The sequence below is a fragment of the Pararge aegeria genome, chromosome 4 (genome assembly GCF_905163445.1).
Source record: "Pararge aegeria chromosome 4, ilParAegt1.1, whole genome shotgun sequence".
Lineage (NCBI taxonomy): Eukaryota > Metazoa > Arthropoda > Insecta > Lepidoptera > Nymphalidae > Pararge > Pararge aegeria.
Genome location: NC_053183.1, coordinates 20930942 through 20952812, shown reverse-complemented (window position 1 = coordinate 20952812; position 21871 = coordinate 20930942). Strand labels below are relative to the sequence as shown.

Sequence of the window (21871 nt, the reverse complement as noted above, 5' to 3'; positions counted from 1 at the left end):
GCCTACCCTCTGTAACACAGGTTTCCTTCCGCAGAGGGAAGGGCATTACTGAATAGATTATTAGTATTATTGACAGCCGGTTGGCGCAGTGAACAGCGGCCCTGCTTTCTGAGTCCAAGGCCGTTGGTTCGATTCCCACAACTGGGAAATGTTGGTGTGATGAATGTTTTTGAGTGTTTGGGTGCTTATATGATAAGTATTTCTGTATACCTAAATAAAAAGTTTACTCAGTCATCTTAGTTCTCATAACACAAGCTGCGCTTACTTTGGGGCTAGAAGGCGATGTGTATATATTTTATAATTAATGACAGGTAGATACACTGAATTTTATTTTTTACTTTATTTACCCATTAGGTTTACTTACCAACACTTACATAATACAAGCGTTTTTTTTAAAGTTTTAAGTGTAATGTTTTCTTAAAAGCTATTGAGCCAAGTTTATACAAGTATAACGATATGGATATTGTTATTATTACAGCGATATTTGGGAATAAAAATTGTGAATAGGTACGTAAGCCGCGGAAATTTTGGTAGTAAATTTTTAACGACGCGTATTTTAAATCAAAAAGGACATAGGTAATAAAACCAAAATTAAATGATTTTATCCAAAGAACTATTGTCCCTTATCCAGACAAAGGATGAATCTTCATCTTTGCGCACAAATATACGACCGTTTCTGATCTAAATAAACCTGTAATTCATTTAGCCTTAATTCTCGCAGCAGCATGAAGCATTTTGTTAGCAGGAGTGCGATGATCAGCAACGTAGATCTGCGTTTTTACTCTAGAAATACCAATCCGTTCTCTATTTAATTTATAATCTGAGTTAGCTTTATAACAGCAGCAAGCATTTCTTCTCGCAGTCTAAGCGAAGAAAAACCAATTTCTCTACAACAGAACGTGGACGATTTGTTGACATGTCATAGAGGCAACGCACCAAATAGACATTTCTATATAAATGTATATTTGGTGCGAAAAGATCCTTACAGTAATTTAATCGTCTGAAAACTCTTTTATTCGATATTAAATTGTAATTTTACTTTTTAAAGACAAACTTAAAAGTAGTGTTGCCCAAATTCAGTCTTGGTCTTGCAGTCTTGGTCTTGTTCTTGCGTTTTTGCAAGACCAAGACCAAGAACAAGACCGCGTATTTTTAGCAAGACCAAGACCAAGACTGACCGTGCAAGACTTGAGCAAGAACAAGACATAGCCTGCAAGACTCTTGCGTCTTGCAGCTAGGACTTAGCGCTATTTCACGGAGTAGTTAGGTGTAACAGTTCGGTGTATAGGTAGGTAGGTACGCTTAGGAATTCTATGAGACGCAAAAAACTATATCAAAGAATATGAAAAACTGGACCTATGCGCATTACGACTAATACCATAAACATAGCGAATAAAAAAATATCTATTAAAATCAAACTGAGTGCATGCATAGTTATGTTTTAACCATCGGCACTTTGATAATGCGGCATCAAAGGTTTTGTACTTACTTCTCAAAGAAATTTGCCGCTTTTCGGAAGTACATGGTTATGATACACGCGCCGGCGGCTTCTTTTGAAATCTAAAACAATCGTTGCCGCCGCGCCGAAATCATAACATTTGACACTATTCATGCAAAATAATTTCGAATTTTAAGAGTACCTACAGGTGTTCCAAAGAATAAATAAGTTTCAGATTGGTGATTTTAGATTGGTGGAGGACGCATGAGACAGAGTATCCGATTTTATCGAAAATGGCCCGTGATTTTCTCTCAATACCTGCAACTTCAGTACCTGCTGAGAGGTTATTTTCTAAAGCATCATTAGTAATTAGAAAACATAGAAATAGGTTAAGTGATGAGTCAGCCAGATGGTTACTTTGTATTAATTCTTGGTCAAAAGAATTGATATAAAGTATCATAACCTAATGATAAAGCTGTTGATTTGTGTTGTATTTTATTTTTTATTCAAATAAATGATAAATCGTAAAACTCTTTTATTAAATTTCTTATAAGTTGAGGGTTCAATCTCTTTCTAGACAGATAAGTATTGTTCTTTAAAATACAGTCAAGTTATTGTAATTAATTTGTTTTTTTACATGTTTTAGCAAATGTAAGCTTATAAATCATAAATGTTTATTAAGAAACAGTTACTTTCATGGAAAACGACATATAGGTCAGTTGATTTTTCGAATTTCTTATCAAATCTTCAGTTATTTATTAATCTGCTTGATCTTTACTATGGCTATGCTAATTCAAGCTCACAATGTTCCAATTCTAATACGTTTTTCTAAGATTTAAAGTAAACTTTAATAAATAGTAATAGACTAATAGGTAATTGCAAGACTTGCAAGACTCTTGCTGCAAGACCAAGACCAAGACCAAGACTGGGAGCGCAAGACCAAGACCAAGACCAAGACCAGGTGTATTGGCGCAAGACCAAGACCAAGACTGGCTAAGTCTCGTCTTGTTCTTGCATTTGGGCAACACTACTTAAAAGGCTGTATGATTGTAGTTCGTTGCCAAGGCAAATCCTTGAGTGTGTTGAGAAGTAACAAAAATGTCTACGATGGTCAAAACAATTTTGTATCTATTTATGTGGGTAGGTAGAAAAAAATATCACAATTATTCATTAACGTACAAGACTAAAAATTTAATCGAACGAATTTCATAGGAAAATGATAAAGTTTCGCTGATATAACATTTCATATTTATCCTTACGCACTCAGGATCACAATGACCTTCACTTCGTATCAATGCTGTAGGTAAATATATTATATTTGATTTGGTTATGTGGTGATGTGTAGATACTGTAGTTACTGACAGAAAAAATGAGGAGATGTGAGACAGTACTTGGAAACTTGCCTGAAGTTGTAGATGATACGGTGTTTTTGTTGCAGCGAGTACCGCGCGGGGCCGCGGCGGCATGCGGGCGGCGCGGTAGCGGCAGCATGGCCGCGCCGCTGCTGGTGCTGGCGGCGCTCGCGCTCTCTGCGTCGCCGGCGGGCACGCAAGGTACTGTGCCCTTTGTATGCCGCTAACAGTCTTTAGCCCTTGACTGCTCACCGGCGCAGCTAGCATGGCCAGGAGACATTTTTCTCCCCAGCGAAAGAATAACATTTTATCTTCTCTCACAGCTTTAATAACGAACGAGAGGAAGTAAAATCCAAATATACATATTCCCGGTTGCCGTGCTTTGGAAGGTGGACACGTCAATTTCATCCCTTGTCAGGGGATATCATTTTCGTCTCGTGGCTACGCTGGGGCAGGAAACAATTATCTTCCCTTGGAAAGGATAAAAATGTATCTTCTCCATCACTTTATCAACTCTCAGAGCACTGGCGCACAAGTGAAAATAATAACCAAATAATATGTGTAATAATGATCGGAGATAAACGTCTCCTATTCAATGTTCCCGTGTCTTAGCAGGTGGATACGATAATTATTATCCCCTCTCAGGGGATATAATAATAAAGTGAAGCCTCCGAAGCCTCCTACGAGGCACGGTGATTATGTCGGACTCGTCCGTCCGTCTAAAACCCCACGGTATTCCAACCATTCGCCTGGTGTGGCTTTCGCACACATCTGCGACCCAGCTAGCGGCGCCCGCCATTGCAGACCCTCCTCTGAGACACACTAAAATGCCCCTACAATCACCGAAGGTGCACCGGGAACACCTAAAAATACCCTACTCTAAGCTTTCTAGAGGCTGCGTTGTGACCACAGAATATTCTCTTAACTTCAGTCAGCATTTAACAACAGCCGGCTTTACAGGCTGAAAAATTGCGATGTCGGTAATATATTTATAAGTATTGGTAACAAATTTGCATAGACAATTTTCCATATAAACTGTAGAAATCGGTATATAATCAATCATAAACCAAATAACAATAGACCACAAGTGAAACGCCATAATAGGGAAGCCGATCATTTATAATGGCTATTATCACAAAATCGGGTAGTTCGAATGAGTGCACCTTTAGCCCAATATCGCCAGATCGATACAAGCGGCACCGGCACCGGACAGCGTAATGAGCGGCTCGTTCGTTGCCTGTTAGTATTTGTTAGTCCATTGTTCTTGCAGGCGATCGGGCCCGCTCGGCAGCGAGGGCAGTCGTACGTAGCTAGAGAGCGGGTGGCAGTTTCGGTTTGGGGTTATTCAAACAGCAATTTTTTGAGATGGAAGTGAATTCATCAGTCATAATCGTCATCATCATTATGGACGTCAGCGGCTGGGTATTTTGTAAGGAGTTCCAAATACAGAATTCTAAATTTCAAATTATAAATATTTTATTCATGTAGACCCTATCACAGGCACTTATGAAGCGTTCATACATTTAACATGTTACCACTAATATTAGGTGATGGTGATAACTGCATACGTTAAAACTAAAGCTAAGAGGTTCCAAACGCGCTCTGGTCTAAGAAGAGCCCACACCAAACTTAGCCGGATAATTTTTTTTTTCGACATCGCCAACTTACAGTAAATTAATTAAGAGCTATGAACTTAGAGCAATTCATTTCAATTCAATTCAAGTAATCCTTAACATTGTTAGGATTATTCTGTAAGCTTACGTTTTATATAAACTTTAAACTTATTCAAGATGTCTCTTGAGGATTTATTCTCGTAATTTGTTATAAAATGATATACAATTACCCTTAAATGAATTACTAATTTTGTAAACTGTAACTGCACTGTAAGTTTATTTTTACTTTTAGTCCACTTTCTTTTTAAATTTTGTTATATGATATATACTAGCCGTTTCCCGCCCGCTTCGCTGGGCGAATTGAAAAAGGAAATAAATTACATTTTATGTTTCATTTTTATTTATTTTTTTCATATTTTTATTATTCTCCTTTTTTTTTATTTTTGTATGAACATAAATAGGCCCCGCGGATAGAACTGTAAGCATCGATATTGTTTAGACTTACTCAAATTCCAAATTCCATCGATTTAGCCTGTATCTTTCATCCAGGTGATTTTTCTCACTAATATTCATTGTAACTTTCAATGTGCAATCATTATAACATTTCCGTGCCTTTCTTCCAAAAATTAATAATAATTGACATGAAGAAAAAAATTTGAAATGAGCATTGAAAGTTTAAGTTAAAGTCATTGCAAGTCTCATATGTGAAGTTGAAATCTGTCTAGGTTCAAGTGCGCCGAATTTTCTGTTAACTAAAATTTTCTCCGTGACATCAATTTTTTATAGAAAATTAATTGTGCATGTTTTTTATGAATTCTATTGGAATAAGTAACTAAATTTCTTTTCCACATCTCATGTGCTTGGAAAATGCATTCGTTTTAATCTGTTACATTTCCGCGATCCCGCAATAAAAGAATTCGTCGGTTATGTAGTCTGCAAAAGTAAAATGAATGTAAAATTCTTAGTCCGTTGATTGGATAGCTACATGTAAAGTTAAGTTTTTGAAACCTCTCAATGTCTTTTTCTCCGCTGCCAAAAAGACGATTGTTGTAAGGAAATACACGAATATCCCTACATACACAAAGATCCCCACCAAATTTGGAGTCTGTAGAAGTTACAGGTTAGAAATAAAAATTTTAGATTTTAACACCCACCCCCGCAATTCCTGTCGGAAGTAGACTTTATTGAAATCCATTTTGAGATGTTCTTTATGTGAATAATAAAAGATTCCTACCATATTTAGAATTTTTAGAAGCTATATTTCGAAATTGAAATTTTTTATTGTCAACACCCACCCCCGCGAACCTTATTGGTGATTCATTGTAAAATCCGCTCGAAGATCATTTTTATATTACATATAGAACACTCTCACTAAATTTGGAGTCTATAGGAGCTATCGCTTGGAAATTGAAAATTTTCATTGTTAACGCCCCCGCAATCTTCTTTGGGGTGGGATATCGTAAAATTTGTTCATAAATCATTTTTACATCACTTATAGAAAATTCCTACAAAATTTGGAGCTTGTAGGAGCTTTAGCTGGAAAATTAAAAATATTAATTGTTAATACCCACCCCCGCAACCCCCTGTGGGGTGAGCTATCGTAAAATTCGTTCATAGCCTATTTCTACACCTCTTACAGAAGATTCCTACCAAATTTGAAGTCTATAGGAGCTATAGTTTAAAAACGGGAATTGTTCATTATTAACGCCCCCGCAATCCCCTTTGGGGAATGAATTTCTTAAAATCTATTCATAGCTGACCTCTACATAGCAAAAGTAATATTCCTACCAAGTTTCAAGTTTCTAAGTCTTATGGTTCCCGAGATTTCGTGGTGAGTGACTATATAGATGGGAATTCTTCGATTATCATCGAAATTTTTAACTTTTTATCGGGCTTTTTTAAAATTTTCTTACATACAAAACTTTCTCCTGACAATTCTGAAGATAAAAAAAAAACCCAATTGGTCCAGCCGTTCTCCACTACCGTGAGTAGATTCTTAGCTGAATGTAAAAAACCATAATCCGTTTAATACACTCTGTTGAAATCCATGAAAACAAAAGAATCAAGAGAAAATGCTTATCTTTTGTTTTTATTAGCGGGATAAATGTTCATAAAAGTAAAACAGCAATAAAAAAATGAAGGAATGTTGGAATTCAAAAAATAGATAGCCATAAACCATCTAGGAAAAATTTCGCATCGAATGGTGGTAGTTTCATGTCGATACGATCAGTGGTTTAGGCGTGATTGAGCCTCAAACGAAGACCATTTTCATTATATATATATAGATAGATAGAAGAAGATAGATAGATAGAAGATAGAAGATTTAAATAAATAAAATTTTCAAATATGTTTTGATTATGGATAATTTTAACTTCTTTAAATTTATTTCTTAAAGACTCTCTTGGGCCCATTTTATATATACATACGTTCTTGTGCCGCTTGGGTCCAGTGGCTTTCTGCGTCACTTGATGTCATCCTAACAGCTACTATCTATCCATGTCTACCATGACTATCCATGTCGTCGTCGGAGATTTGCCTACGCTGCGTTTAAGGGTGCGAGATCGCCATTCCAGCACCTTAGGACCCCAAAGGCCATCGGTTTCCTAGCTATGTTGCAGTTCTATTGCCACTTTAGCTTCGCGACTCTTTGTCTTATGTCGGTAACTGTGACTCTTGTTGATATATCTTGTCAACGAATGAAACATTTCTGCCACTAGCTCGCGCGCTATCATGGCTACACAACAATGAACGTTTACTGCCGCCCATCGGACATCCCTCTGCATACATTATGTGATATGTCTGTATTACATTTACCTCTCCATGCAACCTGCAATGGCAGGTGCATCTGTTTGGTATTCCCTCGAACGATCCTTAACTGTTGTATTAATCCCTAAAATGGATAAACATAACATCAACAAATCTTTTGAGAGAATTAACTTCAACCATGTTTGTGTAGTCAACAAAATATTATAAATACGAAACTGTGGATACATATCTTAAAGATGGACATAGAGAGTAGGTACCTGCTTGGGAACTGTTTCCATGCGATTCATAAAGCAAAACAGCAAAATTGATTTTTACGAAACTTTGTATATCTTGCGTAAAATAAGTGCAACATTAGATAAAGGCGGTTTCGTGATAGAACCCTGAAGAAAATGTAGATGCATGTAGCATGCGTGGTGCAAATTAAATAAAATTATAAACTGCACTCAGTGTAATACCGACGTACTTAATCATGTGCACAAAAAGTATGACTTGAAGTGCTTGAAACTAAGTATTTTTCCTTCGTATATCGTATATCATTATGGTCATTCATGATAAGCTAAAAGTTTTAAGTAGGGTTGCCAACCGTACTCTAAAGTAGAGTCTACACCATTTCAGGTATTTGTACTTTATACGCAATGCTAATAATGCAAATCTGTAGTGTACGCTAAAATTCCCTTTTTAACAAGTGTCACAATCCAAATTTTACCATTTCTGCGCCACTGTTGCTATTCCCCATCCAAACTCTAACGTTGCTGAATGGAGTAGAGTAAATGTATTATTTTTTGCTTGGTGTGTATAGAGTTTTGTAGCGCTGGATCGTCCCATGTATGGGGTTCTGTATGGCGTTGAGCACATGAATCACGGTAGCCCACCCCCTGCCCGGGAGGGGTGTTGTCGCCTCGTCGGGCCGTTCACTCGCCGCCGCCGCCGGCCATTGCTCGCGTCACAGCGAGGTCACTTCATTTTTCTTGGCGTTTCAATGCCGATATGTATTCAGTACAGCTGTTGCCCGCGTTCTCCGTCCAATTGTTTTTCTGGGATGTTAATCTTTTTTGTAATATTTGATTGACCGAGCAGATGACCCACTGATTGTAATTGAAAAACCATCGTCAGTAAACAAGAAAGCACAGGGCATGCATGGAGCACGTCCTTCAACATGCCGCCCGGTGTCCTGCCTGTAATTACCAGGTCCGTTACACTTAACATTGCTGCTTAGCGACAGCAATAAGCATGGCGATAGTATTTCCCCGGACGAGCTCTGTCACAAAAAGCTCTTCTCCTACTTTAAACTAATATTTGTTACACTAATGCCTGTGTTACTCTCTGTCTTTACAACTAACTCTATGCTAACAGTCAAGTCGATTGATTGCTTAGTTATGGCGTTAAGTCAGCAAAAACAATCACATTTTCGCATTTATAATAGATAAGCAATCATAATATAAGCTTGTAAAATAATGAATTTCTTCTCATTGGCTTCCGTGTTTGCAATCCAATCTTGGATGTCGCTTGGGCGTTGCGGCCAGCTAGATTTATTTTGGTCTGAACTCCGCCCTGATGGTTTACTTTCTAGTGCATCACGGCTTTAATCGCAGCCTTTATTTGGACTGACCATGATTGGTAGATCCTGGCACTCTCGGATGGCTGTCTCTATAACAGCGAATCGAAATCAAATGGTCGCGCTCACTGTTCATCGCCAATTGATGTTTCGCTAATTTTTGAGCAATCTTCTCTAACTCTTAAAGTTTGTAATAGATTTCTAAACAGGATGAAAAATGAAGTGGGTAAGTGAAATTCATAAACGATTGGCGTTAGTAAAAAGGTAGGTATTTATTTTAAATAAAGGAAATTCGTATTAAATGAAGGAATGAATGAATACACTTTTAATGCACACCACAAAAAGTACATAAAATTAAAGAAATCATTAAGTCATCCATAATATTAAATGCTACCAAATTTAGGTAAGAACAGCTCTTAAACCTAAATCCAATATCATTTGGGAATTAATAAAACTGAAATAGTTATTATTTTTTTTTTAAATATGAAATTGTCCCAATAATGTTTGTCCATTTCTAAGTTTTGAAATATTTCTGTAACGCATAAGCTGCAATTTTTCGGCATTTATGCACGGTCCGATCGACGTCTTTTGGTTATGCGTTGTGTCAAATTGACAAACAACCGCTGCAAATCTAAATAAAACATTTTCTGATTCTTATTTCTGTAAATATGCTCTCCTGAAATGGATAGACGAAAATAGAACTCCTCATAAGGACTATTTTCTTAAAGCAAGCCAGGAGGTTGTTGTCGCAGGTCGTTGCATTTATTACGGTGTATTTTTGCACTAACGGGCCACGTCACCTCTAAAGTACCTACCTTCCTAATGTTTTCTTTGTTTGCCCTGCCTAGATTTAGCAAAAAACCTTCTTCGTTTTTCTTGACCTGAATTACGGTGTTTCATGAATGTAATGATTTCAAGTACCAACAACATGCACGTTAGTTCCTCAGAAAGAATTTGTTTTATGAATGAAAGTGTACAAATGCTTCTTATCTTAGTAGATTTAATTTCAATCATAATACCTACTGGTTTTTGTTTCTAGTAATATAATTGATGGGCTAAGATCAACGGTGGAAAATCATAACCAACACTTCACAAAAACGTCCTACAAAGTGTCGGTCTGTATCAACATGAGGCGTAGGTCTCATGTCTCTGTAAATAATGGAACTGGCAACCACGCCTTTCAGACCGGAACACAGCAATTCTGCTCGGCGGCAGAAGTAAGCACGGCGGTGGTACTTCACCGGACGAGTTCATTCTAAAACGCTCTACTTACTACACTTGTCGATCCCCGATAACCACACACTGACGGGTTATTGGGAACTGATGAGATGTCCTTACACTAACATATACCTAGTGAGGATGCATTGATTGACTCCATGCTAATAACTTCAAATGAGGATATTATAGGTATAACATACGGATATCTTCGGAGGAGGTAGGTAGTTATAGGAACTATTAAATGAAAATTCGCATATTAATTTGGATACCGTTTAGCAAGAATATTGCAGCAATGGGAAGTTGCGTCAGGTTATTTGTATTTCAATAATAATTGTCATCGGCAAGTTGTGAGCGGTGAGCGGCGCCAGCGCACTGCCGCGCCGCCGTAAGGAAGGTAAACGGGTGATCTGCTTGGGTGGAGGTGCTATTGTTGTGGGGCCGCCACTTCCTTCGATTTAAACGCGTTTTAGCGCAATACGAATAGGCTACTTGAGTTTAACACATAATATAAGCAATTTGAGAGCAAACACGTCTTAACACAAGTATGACTTGTTGGGTTCGAGGATTTGGCTATGGCTATTTACCACCCTGTCGTCAAAGACGTACCGCTGAGCGTTCCGCCACAATGCCGCGTAGAAACCAATTAGACTTAGGTGCCATACCCCCAATAGTTTAGCGCGCTAACATTTTAGCCCGCATCGTCACTTACCGACTGGTCAGATAGCAGGGCTAAGGGCTAACTTGTAATGGAATTTAAAACAAAAGTAATCATCAATACCGTTTACCTTTCACGGAGATATGGAGTAAAATCGTCAAAAACACATCCACATTGAATTATTACATAAATAACTATTTATTAGATAAGTTTGTGTGGATGTGTGTGTGTTGTGGATGATGAACGATGACTCCAACTATCAAAGGCATAGTATTTTTTGGAATGTTCGACAGAGAAGCTGTTAACCAGAAAGTAGAGCTTGCACCAACAATTCAACGTGGCTGTTATATTAGCTAGGTATCTAGGTTTACATTTTGGTCATTTTGCAAAAAGGAAGTGCAAGTCATGCGAGCAGGTTAAAAATTCAAAAGTTATGAATACGTACCTACTTAACTGTTACCTAAGTGTATGCAAATTACGAAATTAAATCTTTCCATGTGTATTGCACGTAACCGTATGAATTTCATTTACCTTTTATTTCGTTTATAATATAACGGTCGCCAACTCTACCGATAGACGTCGACATCAGGGCAGGTCCCTCGTAGAAATTCTAAACTCAAAGATTTTCTTTGATTTCGTCTCTCCACCTAGTATAAAAAAATGAGCAATGAGATTTCTAACTAAAAATAAATGAGTCATTCATTCGTATATTTTCACTCTAGTTTCAGCTGTAGTGGAGTATTGTGGCTCGTTTAAAGGCCCTTGTAGGTATATGTTCATATGGTTTATATATCACTATCATAAAAATTACGTCGCCAAGGTGTAAATAAATATAGGGGCCTGCGTTTTATACTTGGGATGTTAATATAGATACAACAATCAAGTCAGACTAATGGTAGGCATGTCGTATAGATAAAAATAAAGTCCTAGGTACAATAAGTTTAACCAAATGTTTTCCGTTGAGTCCGTTTACATTATCAAAGGTTATTACAATTGTACATCATAAAACATTGTGATTTCTAATGGGCTGGGCGTGGAAATAAATTACTATTATTAAATTAATTAAAGTGCGTGAGCAGACGAAAGCGTAAAGTTATTTGTAGGTACTACGTCCGGGATCGTAAATCACGGATGTACAGATGTATCTTTATACAAATTTCGAGTAAATTCTTTGATGATTTGTGCAATATGTGCGAGGAACGACGTTTTCCAGTTCGTTGCTGAAGAATGAATAGCTTATTTAATACATATTAGTTTCAAGTGTCAATTTGGTGGCAATGGAGAACAAGGTAGCCTAGCTTAGCTTTAGTTTTAAGAAGGCGAATAGTATTTTCCAAATTATCTACACAACATAGAAAAAATATGAGTAAAAACATTAGGAAAAAATATGAAGGTTTCAAAGTGTACGTTAATCGGCATAGGCACTGGTTTAAATTCAGGAAGTCGAATCTGTGTAAAACTGAGTAATCTCATAGAAAAAACACATATTTACTTAAGTAGATACAATTTTATAATTAGGTACCTTAGTAATCTATTAACGATGCCGGAGGCACTGTTCTGCGCGCAGAAGGAAGCAATAATTGATGTATCCTCTCACTAACTATTAAAATACACACTCAACTCTTAAGCCTTCTAATAATAATAATAAACTTTAATTTCAAGTAACTAAGACTTATTGGTTAGTAGAACATACTTATATCCTACGTGGTTACTTATATATATCTTAGGTACTTAACTTATTTATTAATTTATATCTTAATCTCTACTTGAAATAAAACAAAGTCAATCCCCCTTGTTTATTATCATACCATGTAATTCAGAATTAAATGCAGGATATTATTTTCACAATGATGTAAAACGTAGCCATACAACGTAGCATTAATTGGTGTCACACCAGGTTCAATTTCGGGTCTCTTTGTATTTTTGATAGACAAAATTGATCTAGTAGCTGCATCTTTGATTCAACATGGCCAAGTCTTTGACATACGTATATAGGATTAACCATCTCATGGGTATTATTTGTAGTACCAATGAGATCATTTCCTACCTACCTACCCACCTTTCGGCTACCCATTACTTTCCAGGTTGTTTTCCTTCTCTTCTTGACATAATAATTGTGTCTTCTCCCGATCTTGTTCTCAGCACGGGCAATGTTCTGCTGATGCCTTTTCTTATCATGATTTAATTTTTCTGTCATATAAACTGCGCCCTTCAAAAAATAAACCTAAAATACTTCTGCGACGTAATTTTGGTGGTATGGATGTTGATCGATTGTGTGATGATGCTCGTAATGTTGACTGGTCTGCTGTAGAATCCGCATCTTGTATTAATGTGAAAGTTGAAATTTTCTGTTCTTTACTCACACAACTGTATGACATACATGCACCTATTAAATCTGTCAAGATTAAACATTTACCTGCGCCCTGGCTTACTGATGAATTAAAAAATACAATTTTAAAGAAAAATTTAGCCAAGTCTAAATTTAAGAGCAAAAAATCTGCTGAAAATGAAAGAAAATATCATAAGATCAGGAATCGCTGCAATACATTATGTAGAGATGCACAGCGACGCCATATTCATACATCTGTCGAAAACGGCGACTCTTCCAGAGTTTGGAAGTTTCTTGAAACTGTTGGAATTGGTAAATCATCCAGAAATTCTTCACCTTCTCATGTTGATGTTGAACTTTTAAATCAATATTTTTCCAACCCTTCTAACTCTTTTGATAGTTCAGATAAAATGCGTACTATTCTTTCTCTATCTACAATTCCAACCTCTAATTATCCTCCGTTTGAGTTTAGTCAGTTTACTGCATGTGATGTTAAGAGGAGCATTTTGTCCATTGCCTCAAATGCTGTCGGTAGCGACGATATTAGCCGTAATATGCTGGTTCCTCTTCTTGATGTTATAGCTCCTGTCATTACTCACTTATTAAATGAATCTGTATTCACTTCCAAATTTCCTGAGGCTTGGAAGAGCGCTCATGTTATACCTCTTCCTAAGAAGGCTCTTCCAGCTAGCTTCTCTGATTTTCGTCCCATCTCTATTTTACCCTTTCTTTCCAAAGCCCTTGAAAAGCTCATTTACCAACAGCTGAACCTTTTCATTAATCGAAATTGCTTGCATAATCCATTCCAATCCGGTTTTCGTCCTGGGCATAGTACGGCTACTGCTCTTATTAAAGTTACCGATGATATACGTTGGGGTATGGACAATAAACTGCTCACAGTTCTGGTATTGCTGGACTTCAGTAATGCTTTTAATACGGTAGATTTCGACATTCTGTTGAGTCAGTTGCGTTCTCTTAACATATCTCCATCAGTGATTGACTGGTTTCATAGTTATCTTCATGGTCGTCGGCAGCGTATTCACACTGAGGAATCTCATTCCTCATGGTGTGATATTACTGTTGGCGTACCTCAAGGCGGCGTGCTATCTCCATTACTCTTTTCTATTTTCATCAACTCCATTACTCGGAATATATCTTCTCTCTACCATATGTATGCTGACGATGTCCAAATTTACACCCAGTCAACCTTTGATAATCTTCCAATCGCAATAGCTAGCATTAACAAAGACTTGCGCGTTATTTCAAATTGGAGTAAAGCGCATGGCCTTAACGTTAATCCAAAAAAAACTCAAGCTATTGTTATTGGCAGTCGAAGGCAGATTTCAAGGATTGACTGGTTTTCCCTCCCCTCCATTGAGTTTGATAGTGTCACAGTCCCATACTGTGAAAATGTAAAGAACTTGGGCATTTATCTTGACCGAACCTTAAGTTGGACGTACCATATTAATGAGATCAGCAGAAAGACATTTGCAGCTCTAGGCTCTTTGCGTCGTCTTCGGTATTTACTTCCTATACCTACCAAAATTATGCTCGCACAGACTCTACTCCTTCCCATTCTTGACTACGCTGACGCAAGCTATGTTAACTTAACTGAAGATCAGTTAAATAAACTTGAGAGACTCCAGAATTCTAGCATTCGTTTCATATTTGGGTTGCGCAAATATGATCATATTTCTCAATTTCGGTCTCGTCTCAAGTGGTTACCTATCAGACTTCGCCGGAATTTGCACATTGTTTCTATTCTGTACTGTGTTTTGTTTCATCCTTCTACTCCTCTTTACCTGAAAGAGAGGTTTAAATTTGTAGGACTCCCAGACGAACTTCGTTCTACGAGGAAGTTAGTCTTAAGGGTGCCTGGTCACAAATCCTCCTTCTTCAACGGATCATTTACGGTTCAGGCTATTAAATTATGGAACGCCTTGCCGTTAGATATCCGTGAGGCACAATCGATTGGGACCTTCAAGAAACTAGTGAAGGATCATTATTTGTCTCTTTCAGCCGAACAACGCTGAAGCGAATCATTTTAAGTGTGTAATTTGAATTATTTATGTATTTCATACTAATTGGGGATGTTATATGTAATATATTTATATAGATATTTATGTTATATATTTTATTTGTATTTATATTTAATATATTTATACATATATTATAGTTATATTATATATATATATATATATATATATTTTATTTATATTTATATATTTGTATAATTTTTAAATCTTATTTATTGCACCACCTACCTCTTTTCTACGTTTTTTCCTTTTACGCCATTGGTTGCCTGGAAGAAATCGCTATGTAGCGATAAGGCCACCAAATTGTACTCTCTTGATTGTATTTAAATCTTTGTAACTACTTTTTGTTTCTTTGGTGTACAATAAAAGTGTATTCATTCATTCATTCATTCATCATTAATCGTTCTATATATAATATATAATATAATATATAATATAATATATAATATAATATATAATATAATATATAATATAATATATAATATAATATATAATATAATATATCCTACTCATCCTATATTATAAATGTTAAAGTGTGGATGGTTTTTACTGAATCACGCAAAAACGGCTGAACGGATTTGTATGAAATATGGCATGCATGTAGCCTTTTACATAGAAAAGAACAACGGCTATTATCCCGATTCCTTACGTAGTTCCCGAGAGAAAATTGCAAATTGTTTTCAAGCTAAGCCGCGGGCAGACAACCTTGTAATTATGTATGCATGTCACCTATGCTATGGAAAAGGACATCTAATTTCTATACCGATCTCTCAAATAGTTACCGTGGTAGGATTAAAAATTGTTAACGAGCGAAGCTTTAGACCCAATTCTAAAGTCCACACAGACGAAATCGCGGGTAGAAGTAAAAGGTAAGTAACTAGTAGAAGGCGTTTATATAAACATAATCATCGTAATAAAGAAAGCTTCGAAGTCATAAAGCTTTTGTAGATGATAATTTCAAACAAACAACTGTTACAAAGAACGAATCATGCAGATTGACCTAATATTATGATTTGCATGAAATGATATCGAAATTGTCAGAACGCAACTAATTTGCGGTGAAATGTTCGGACGGATTAATGATTGGTTACCTCCCTTCTTTGTCTCCGTTTCAAAATTTGTCACCAGTGTGCAAGATTATTTGTTTTCCGGCTCTAGGCAGGAATTCGTAACGCTACAGCGAACTCCTAATCCGATTTTGTAGCCATTTAATGACGATAGATGTTCCTTTCGCAGCAGCTGAGGTGGGCCGTTTCGTTTCACTTTCTTTTGTTATCGTTTGCTGATTCACAGATCTTGGTATGAATATTATTAAAGCCTCAAAAAATAAATTAAAGGTAATTAAAGATAGTGAAGGTATAGGAACCTATTTATACTTAAATGCCAATGGCTGCCTACTTAGTTGGTCTAGCAGTTAGAATGTTCAACTGTTGGGTCAACAATGCTTCGGTATTCTGCTTAAGAATTCTCAGTTCTGGAGCAGTCAGAAAATTGTCGGTGCGAACCTTCTTGTTTTGAAGAGCAGTTTAAGCCGTTCTCTGTTAGGATTATAAGTAATGGTCCAAAAAACCCATTGAAATTCTCATTCGCATTACATTTTCCATTTTTGTCCAGATTTTCTTAGTTCTAAAAAATTCCGTACTTACGTCGAAGAGCTCTTTTCAAACCGTACATTTTGAGCCTCAGATTTTTCGTACGCGAGTTTTACTTCATTCTATCCCTATTATCCGGTGGCAGCAGTTATTTTAGCGACATGGAGGATATTGCACTTACTCTATTTATCTTACTTTTAATGGACGAAGAAAAGTGGTATGTACACAAAGAAAGTAGTATTAGTAGTAGTTAGTATTTTAGTTCGTTGATCAAGTGGTAAATAATGATAATGAAAGCAAGACAACAACAATGTCAAGGAAATGCTCGGTCAGCGCAGGACTCGCGCGCGGCGGTGAGTCGGCGGAAACACGCTTGGCAGCTCGCGACCCCGCCTAGCCTGCCGGCCGCAGACCACAGGGCTTCATGCGTAATGGTCAGTGTGTACGACTTATTTAGTTAGTTATTAAAGGATCTGCTCCTTTGTACATTAACCTTTGAACACGTGTTAAAAGTGGCATCACGAAAACTGACATTTGAAAGGTTATTTTTGTATTTGATTAGGTCTGTTGAAGTGTGACAAACACGGTACATAATCTCGGTATGGTGCCGGATTCGTTGCTGATTCATTTTAGGCTTTGCGAAATTAGACATTTGTATATTATGGTATACCTAAATGTTAACAATAATAAAAAACTCCCATAACTATTTTTTTTTTTAATAATACTTATTTTTGCGTACATACTGAGGCTGTTCCTTCATATCCAAGTTCAAATGATACGAAATGAATTATGAAATACATGTATATTTTTTGTTTTCTTTATGGCTTTTGATTTGAATTTATTGTGGATATATTAATGTGGATAGTAAGAGAAAGCTTAGTAAGGAATTAATAGAAAAGACAAATGAAAAGTTGCACCATCCGGAAATAGCTCGATCGATACGATCTCTCTAAAGACCGTCCATCACACGTCTATTGTTTTACGTTATCCGATCACCTGTAGACGTAACTTCCGATCAGTCGGCGCAATATGACCAAATTAAATACCATGATTTTGCACTCCGAAATTGACGTGTCTAATTATTACTTTACTCGCAACCTCTACTTTCAATGCTCATTATTTTCCAAAATGAAAGTACCTTCCTACTTAGCATTAACTAAAGTAGAAGACATACGTTTCAACAACGTCTTATGCGGTGGGTTTGTCGCATCAGAATAATTTTAATGTAAACATCAATGCGTAAGATCAGGGCGGTTGTCGGCGTGGTGACACTTCACATTTTACTATTTGTAAGAAACTGATTGAAATAATTGAGCCTTCGCAATTATATCAGTATGAGGGTTTACATATTACTTTCTTATCTTAAAAAAATCCAATTATGTTGCTTTCGACTAAGCATACTTCCTATAGGTATAGAAAGTTACTTCTGCCTAGGATTGCCAGGCGTCCTTCGACGGCTTAATTGTTTCTTATGCATTCATATAAAGGAAGTACCTAGGTATAAGGTGCACCTTTGGGTGACCTCCCGCATGCTCTTCTTATTCCATTGACTTTTAGCATCTTGTTATTATTCTTAGCATCCGCCCTTGCTTGTAGCACGAAGCGATAAAACATTGTCACGCCATGTGTCCGAAGAAAGTCAGAATACGATGCGTTCTGAAGTGTCTGCAATGGTATAGAGGCAAATAATATATTTTCTTCCTTACATCATGAAGAGGTAAAACCATTGCACCGCTTGGACTTTTCTCCGTTTATTGAGAAAGAAAGCAATTTCTTCATCGAAACAGTGTACGGCAGGTGCGTTGAGTGTCGAGACAAGTGGGGCAGCGGACGATGGTATCGCCATAAATCCCCCTGCAACTTCCGGCCGATTTACTATTCAAAATGGCTGCGATTCCGATTCTACGGGGCGAAACCGCTGACCGTAGTGTTACACTTTACGTCTAAGTACTTTTTTATGATAAGATATTCAACAATAGATAATTTGCTTGTATAAAATTATCTTGCATAAAAACAGATCTTTTTTATATAATAATTGAGTTCAGCCAAAATGTGTGATTTTCGTAGAGTTACAATTATATCATAAAAACCAGACCTACTTATTTGGATCAAGAGGGAAATAAGTCATTCTGCACAGTGTACTTACGAAGCATCCAGTACAGCCATGATTATCATTGCAATATAGGACACATCACCTTTGGCTGCAGTCTCACTTAGAATATTTGTAACGCCTGCAATTACCGTAAATAAAATGGACACTACACTTTAATATACCGATATAGGTATCAAATTACGCAAAAAGAAGATGTATGTAGGTACCTAAGTCCAGTTGCTTCCCTATATCAGTTCCAAAAATGTAACTGAAGTGTTAAAATAAGAAATTATAATTATTTTGTAAGAGTATTGAATATTAGCAATGATGTACAGGATCAACGCTGCCACCCGCGCTCGCAGCAATAGCGCTCTCCATACGTTCTCGGGGTGAGTCAGCGAGAACCCTTACGGTTTACAGCAGGCACCCAAAGAGTAAGCACTGACGTAGTACTGTAGTACCTACTCACAGAGGATCGAGTGTGTCTCGCTCAAAGACTATGTGTCTTTTACTTGACTTTGGATTTGGACTTGGAACACCCGAAGTAAGCCTTTTAGATCGTAGACACAAAACTGATAAAAATACTATAGTTTTTTGCACTCAATGCACATAACAACGTCTATATTGTATACCTGAGTACTTGTAGTACTTGAAACCGCGGCACTTGAAAACAGTCTAATTACACAAATAACAGTTACTCTATTACTGCACGCACACGTTAATATTTAAGAAGAAAAAGTATTAAATTGGTTTGACATTTTACGTAATTTTTGGACATCACGTACCTAGCTATCAAACCGTGTGAAGATACGCAAATTGCACGCACAGCGCATCAAAAGACCATAGGTCACGGGAAATGCCGAAAGTTGACCTGACTTGAGATTTGAGAGTAATGTTACTCTGGTGTCTGGTATGATTTGCTTTCTTTATAATTATCTCAAAGATAGAGATTTCTGTAACCACTATGGAATGGTTATGCTAAAAGAAGACAGAATGCGTTTCTTCAAAAGCACTGAAGACACAGTGCATTGCGGAAGCCGCACGGTTTTCTGCAGTTTGACTAGTTTCACACAGTTGTCATACAGTATCCTTCTTTTAACACTAGCGTAGATTTAATTAGCGCGAGGGAAAACTAAAATTTATGAAGCAGCCTTGGAACATTGGCTAAGCAATTATTTAATATTAAAATAGATTTATTAACTTGACGATCTCTAATAGTAACTTATTATTACTCAAATATATTTCTACTAACACTAATTAGAATCCTGAAATCGTATATTTGTAATAATTATAATGGTCAAACTGTTTGTTATTGCTACGCCCTGACAGGGTCTCATGACTATGTAAAGGCGTGGACGCAAGTAAATAAATAAATACTAAATTTAACATAAGCTTGTTTTATTTCCATTATGACATGAAGTATTAATTATACGAAAAAAATGGGTTAAGTGGAATGGTTCTCATTAATATTTTTAAGTATGTTTTAATAACTAAATGTTGTAGTCAAGGTAACTAATAAGTTATTTAAAAAAAAATACCAGATTTTATGACTTTCTTTTTATCCTAGGGTGCGTTTGAAAAACCAGCTTTTGTTTTATTTTAAGTTTGCGAAAGTAGTCCACCATCATAGCATCATCACCTCACATAATTCGTATATCGGTACCGCACTAATACATATATAATAATTTAAGAAGTACTACTTCGTGGCTGATTTCTCACGTTAATTTGATATCCTTTTACGGCTCTGCTGCGGATATTCGTGCTGTGTGGTTGTATCTTAATAGGTGTTACTTTCAGTTTTGTAGCCGTGAGTTAAATGACAATTGCAAACGCACAGTAATCACGCAACTCGCACTATACGCTCCGCATCAAACGGTTCAATTAATCACACCTAGTTTTTGTTTTAATTATTATGATTGTGTACGCTCTAGATAGCAACGCGCATAATTGCTGTTTTTAATTGTCACACGCTGATGGATTGTCAATGATAAACTGCATACAAATAGCAACAATTGCAGATTTCACACAACGAACCGCGCAGGGGTAGCGCCGAAGTCATGGCGCATACACGTTTATTCCACGTACTTATATAATATACATACGGAGGGTGGCGATAGAGCCCTCACTGATATCTACGGAAAACCTGTCACCGCAAACGTTCTTATACCACTGTATAAACCACGCGTTAGGTGGCCTCGCGATCCACAGATTTTGATTGACCGAATGTTCTGCTGACTAATTGCCACAATGTAAGATCGACACTTGCTATTAGTGCCAACAAGCGTCTTGTCTTCTATTCAGCAGCTTTTCTGATAATTGCTTATCGGTCAACCTGTCATCTCTGTAGGAAACTTGCAATAAATAAACAAAATTCCTGTGAGATTTCATAACGACCAGCTGGCGACTTATTCGAAGAGTTACCAAATATGACACCTGATCCCCTTTTAAATCTAAAGTTTTTGGTTACGAGTGATTCGATTTGAATTTTGTATCCGCCAGGCGTGACTGAAAGACTGATGATCAGAACAAAAATTTCACTCAAGTGCAACCGTTTAACTCTATAAGCATTACTTATTCCAATATGTCATCAGGTTTATCGTCAAACAAATTCAAGGACTTAACTGAGGGTTATTTATAACTATTGCTAGATGTGTCCAATCAAGACGTTTGGTAGACCACATGAAATTACACTAACATCAAAACTAACGAAGAACTGTTTACTAAACTATTGCGAGTGACACGCTTCTGCCCCTTGAGGAGTTCTTTCCTCTATCTCTGAAATACTTAAATAAACCCTCATCGAAATGTTGACTTTACGATGAATTATTGTTGTTTGTCTTAACAATTTTCATAAAATATTTAACCAATATATCCAAGAGTACCTAAAGACAGGCAGAAAAGAATTAACCACATAAAATTACTTAAAAGTCTTAAAAATAAGTATTTAAACCATTTTCATCGATTCATCTATGAAAATGCATAAAACCTTATCTCTTAATCATCCTACATCATTTGGTTTGTATGATATTCAGATACAACTGACGCCATTGTGTTAAAACTGAAAACTCTATTGTTGATTGTGAACTATCGTGATTATGATTAGGCTTTTAATACCTTGCTAATGTCTTAATAGCATTGTGTGTAGGTATTAAGTATTTGTATGTTCTCATCGTTAAAGATTAATCCGATGTTTAAACGACCTCAATTCACTTCCCTTGGTAACTG

The 21871-nt window shown here is 36.7% G+C and overlaps 1 protein-coding gene across 1 annotated transcript in view; it reads left to right on the top strand.

The window, feature by feature from the left end:
• The first annotated feature begins 2926 nt into the window (after positions 1-2926).
• LOC120637570 (protocadherin-16-like) overlaps positions 2927-21871 on the top strand; it is a 32431-nt gene continuing 13486 nt past the window's right edge. The window contains exon 1 of the mRNA XM_039909406.1: positions 2927-2991. Coding sequence (XP_039765340.1) covers positions 2928-2991 — 64 coding nt within the window. The 5' untranslated portion in view covers position 2927. The remainder of the gene's footprint in view (positions 2992-21871) is intronic.